The 5,219-nt window shown below is 37.5% G+C and overlaps 1 protein-coding gene across 1 annotated transcript in view; it reads right to left on the minus strand.

The window, feature by feature from the left end:
- The window catches only part of LOC108165650 (cell death-inducing p53-target protein 1 homolog), an 8,029-nt gene extending 3,143 nt beyond the window's left edge, over nt 1-4,886 (minus strand). Inside the window, exons 1-2 of the mRNA XM_017301728.1 lie at nt 4,812-4,886; nt 9-400 (exon numbers count right to left, since the gene is read on the minus strand). Of these exons, the coding sequence (XP_017157217.1) occupies nt 9-395 (387 nt within the window). The 5' untranslated portion in view covers nt 396-400; nt 4,812-4,886. The remainder of the gene's footprint in view (nt 1-8; nt 401-4,811) is intronic.
- Between the last annotated feature and the right edge of the window lie 333 nt (nt 4,887-5,219).

Genomic DNA, 5,219 nt, shown 5'->3' on the forward strand with positions numbered 1-5,219 from the left:
TGATCAACAGGTTGTTGATACTGCTGGACACCGGGCTGTGGATATTGCTGATCAACAGGTTTCTGATACTGCTGAGGAACAGGCTGAGGACACTGCTGGTCAATGGGTTGTTGATTCTGTGGAGCAACAGACTGGAGATTTTTCTGGTCAGCAGGTTGCTGATAATGCTGAGCGTCAGGCTGGGTCACTGGCTGATCAACAGGTGTAGGCTGATTGATAATCACACTTGAGTCTAATGGCGGACCAGGATATGGCGGCGCTGGGATATCTGCRATGTCTGGAATTTTTGTAATATCTGGGATATCTTGAATATATGGAATATCTGGGATATCTGGAATATATGGGATCTCTGGAATATCTGCAGTGTCTGGAGGAGGTCCTTCACCTTTTTCCATTTCATCTGTCAAAAATGAAAAAAAAAAAAAAAACCTAATATTAAAGCTGCAAAATGTCACGATGACTTTTAGTGAGGAACCAAAATGTGACACCAAGCTTGTCAAGTGCCAAAGACAAGAAGACGGAAGAAAAGACTGCATGATAAGTTTTCTGTCAGATTAAAACATTTAAAAGTAATGAAAAAGTAAATAAACACCCTTCAATCAAACTTTTGTGAGAGGTGACCTTTGACCTATCAGGGAGGGGTAACATCTGGTACCCTGTAACCAGATGTTTAAAAAGCCGGACACAATATCCAGAAATCTCCTTTGTGGCAAGGTTTAGACTGGATTTTTTAATGTAAAAATACATTCATAAAAAACATGGAATTATTTTACTCTTTCGACTTTCGGGTTGTTTAGTTGAGTTTTGTTTGTTTCTGTGTTCCTTAATTCCAGATCAGCTATGTTTTGTTTGACCTTGGTTCAGTCCTTTATTAGTTATTTTAGTTTCATCACTATTCTGTGTTATTTCTTATTTTGATTAGTTTAGTCTTGTTTTGGACCTGTGGCACATTTGGTATGAAAGGAAGGTTTTAGGTTCAATTCCCAGTCTTTATGCATTCAGTGTGCATGCATGGGTTTTCTCCAGGTACTCCGGTTTCCTCCCACAGTCCAAAAACATGACTGTCAGGTTAATTGGTTTCTCTAAATTGTCCCTAGGTGTGAGTGTGTATGCATAGTTGTTTGTCCTGTCCTGACCCTGTGTTGCCCTGCGATGGACTGGCAACCCCTCACCCCCTGTGCCTCTCTCTCCCTCTCCACAGTCTACCTTTCTCCCCTCACACTTGCGATAGGTTTGTCAATCAACCCGGTTCTTTGTTTCAGCAATCAACCTTCCTCCAGTATCTAAGCTCCTCTCTGTCAGTCACTCCTTGCTGGTTCCTTTCAGTACTTTCCTGGTTTCTCCGTACTCTCTTCATGTCTTCTTGCTGGTTTCTTCCTTGGAGTTTTGATTTATGTTGCTGCCCTGGACACCTGTCACTTTGTAGTTTTAGTCTTCATCATTTGTTTTCATTAAATCTTTTTCATCATCTACTCCACGCCTTCCCGCTTCTGCATTTGCCACCACCATCATCCACCATGACAAATAAAACACATTGTTCCCTGCATAGTGTTGTAAAAGTAATGTTCCCCTTGAAATTGTTTTCAAATTTTCCATGTCCATAAATTTATTTAAAGCTAAAACGTAAACTTAGAACTGTTTTAATTAGGGTATCATGTAAAAAACCACAAAGTTGTGAGCAGGATAAACCAAGCAGAAGGAAAAAGAACGAATACAGAACCAAATCAGCAAATAGAAACTTATGAAGCTACTGAAACCTTCAGGAATCTTATGTTGTGTGAGATATTTCAGAAAATAACACTGAAACACTTGTGAGTTTCTTCATCTTGCTGCTATCTCTAAAAAAGTTTCCTGCATGTTTTGAACATCAAACAACATACCTCCTTTCCAGTTTTCACAGTTCAACTACTGTAGAAGATTTTATCATCATTGTTAAAAGTCAGAGGTGAGCATCGAGTGATGAAGGAAATTTACGTCAACATGGAACCTGACAAACCTGTTTACCAAATTCCTGCATCTAAGCACGAAAGAAGAATGAAATGGCAGACAAATATACTATGCATTTAATCACATTTTAACATTTTATATACTCGGATTTTTATTTTTATGATATTTTTCGTCAAAGCAGTTCCAAAAAATTGTTTCCATCTATATGTCATTGTATATCTGGCAATCCTGAATGTTTTACTGCTGGCTGCCCTCAGTTCACAATGAGTCAACTAGTCATTTTAAATATGGAAAGACGAAACTAATGTTGATGTAATAAAAATGTCATCAGCCTCTTCTGAAATCAAACTGAGCGATATGGCAGGGTTTAAAAAGACAAAGAGCAGGCAGAAGGCTGATATTAAGGGAAACCAGATACAGAATTTGAAGGATGCTGAGGGCCAGCAGGCAAAAGACTCAGAGAAAATGCAATAATGGCGAATTAGCTGTCAAAGTACCGGGGTACAGGGTGGTAGATTTGACTGAAACAAGACTTTGTCCTCAAAAAACATGAAACAGTAAGAGGGTAAGTGTTGATTCAACAACAAGGAAGAGACTGAGCAAAAGTATTGTTTTGCTCATGAGCACAAATTCTGTAAAGGAAGTGATGTTAGGGGTATTCTTTCGCTCTGACTCAGAAAAGCCTCATGAGGCATTTATATGAGGCCTCAACACATCTATTTAAACACGAGGGAAGGTGAAAAACCATTATTATTCCTATTAATTGTTATTTTTGATGATGTTTATTTCACACTTCTATTTTATTGTTTTCATGCTTTCATTGTGCTGTTCTTAAACTTGTGGAGCTATAAAAACAACAACCCTGATGAGACGAGGTCTACAGATATCCATTTAAACATGTTTAACATTTTCTGGCACATTAGAGGTGGATTCACAATGTGAATGAATGGAGAACTTGCAGCAATGAGTGTCACAGGGAGAAGAAAAGAGGCCAACCTGATTTTGACGACAAAGAAACGAAAGAATTTGAAACCAAAAGAAAAACAAGAGGAGAATAAAAAGGGCAAATAGTTTTACAGTAGTAGATTTACTGACTAGAAATGGTGACGACTATTTCACCACTTTTTAGAAAGATGAGTATATGTTCATTGTGAAAGACCTGATGAGCTAACAAGTTGAGCTGAACATGCTAAACAAAAATTGTCTTTCAGGGGAAATAATGCTTGTGGTGTCGCCAAAATCAAGTTATGGCCTCTGTGTCTCTCCAATGGTTTACAGTCGACTCCAAGACAAAGGCTCACAAGTCAGAAGCTCACATTCTTGTTGGTAAAATGGACAACAGCTGAAAATGTACTAAAACATATATTTCCAGCCTGATGAGAAAGACAAAAGCCAGCTTATAAGAGCACACCTTCCCGCATGTTGCCTACCTGCTGACAGTCAATTCCAGGAAGTGGGTCAACAATAGTCTGTCAAAACTGACAAGTTGCTAAGCAGGTTTGTGGAGAAACTTTACAAGCTGTTTTCTAAAAAAAACACAAAAAAAAGAGAAAAGAAAAGAAAAGATGGACTGGAGCGCGCCAGTTGCATTTTCTCTCATTATAGTGGCATTTATAGCAAACAGAAATAATTTTAGTAATTCTAACTGACCTAAACAAGAAATGTTTGGTCAGTTCTCTTGCTCAAGTCACCACAGGATCTTCAACCAAGGCAGAAAAGTGAAAGTGAAAGAGCAAATTTTTTGAAGGTGAGTACTACAATATTTTATATGACAACACATTCATCTTCTCACTAGCTTCATTGTGCGATCTCCCTTTTTTCACACATGCTTCTTGGAGCACTCCTGGGGTTCGCAGCTGCACAGAGCTGCCTGTAGTGTAAATAGTGGTGATCAGGAATGCCTTGGAGCAGAGATGCATGCAGAGTGAATCCAGGTTTAGATGTTCTGATTTTGCAAAAGAGTGTTCAAGAAGCAGGGTTAGAATTACCCAGCTGAAACGACCACCTTGCTGCTGCACATCCACAGCCTCAGCATCTCGCCTCTCGAGGTGTTTTGGCTGAGCACAAAGCATCTGTTTTACCCCGAAATATCCTGGAATTACACTCTGACTATTGTGAAAGAGTTAAAAGCTGCTGCCAACACGTAAAGCAATGAGCCAGTTTCATTACAATGTGTGAATGCAATGAAATGTGCATTCATCACATTGTGATGAGTACTAATAATAAAAAGGAATGCAAACGAGAAAAAATTCCAAAGCAGTCCAAGATTGTGGATCTTGTTGAACCTGTCAGCCTATTTTTATAAGACCTCCTGTTTATACTTTGTGATCTGTTGTAAAACTACTACAAATGCTTTTCCAGGCTGAAAAGCTTTTTTGCCACATAGAATTTGTTAATTTGTAGAGCAAATTCCTGGCCATTGCTCTTTCAAAATGACATAAAATGACTGAGACACATACGCCAGGATTATAGCATCATGTTGCAAGAAACACATACTTGCTTTTGCTTTATGTTAAGTGATGACATGCAAAACTGCATATACAGATGTATCTCAATGGATTTGAATGTCACTGAAAAGTTAAATAGCGTCTGTATCTCAATTCAAGGGAAACTGTTATACACGATGATCAGTACGTATAATAGCTGCTTAAAGATTATCTTCAGAGATACTTTTAATTTGAAAAATAAATCAGCAGAATATATACTCTAATTTACTGAGATGTATCTGTATATATAATAAATTCTTGATAGAAAGATACTAGAGGTATTTTTAAATTAAGAAGGCAAAACACAAGATTATTGAGGTATATTAATGATACTACAGTTCATTTAATCCTTAATCTGTATGTTTTAGATTTTCTTACCTGCAGATGGATTTGTTGAATGTCTTGAAAAGTAGTAAGGAGGACGCACGACGACCAGAGCGACTTATTTATCTGTCATTTGGTAATGAATAGATGCGAAACAAACTGTGTTTGTTTCACTGTGTTTGTAGGTGGAGCAAGATAGAAGGTAGGCAGAAGTAGGTGGGAAACATAACTTCGTTAAAAACTTCAACAAAACATCTGCTGGATGCCGGTTGAACTTAAAAATGCAACAGGAAGAAACAGGAGCAAGAGACAAAGAAAGTAATTTATTGAAAAAGACATTTAAACCTAAACAGACTATCCACAACTGTTAAACAATTTGAAGTGATAAAATAAATAAATAATAATAATAATAATTAAAAGAAACAAGAAACAGAAAGTGAAACTTTGTTTTTTTTCCAGAAC

Source organism: Poecilia reticulata, linkage group LG1 (genome assembly GCF_000633615.1).
Source record: "Poecilia reticulata strain Guanapo linkage group LG1, Guppy_female_1.0+MT, whole genome shotgun sequence".
Lineage (NCBI taxonomy): Eukaryota > Metazoa > Chordata > Actinopteri > Cyprinodontiformes > Poeciliidae > Poecilia > Poecilia reticulata.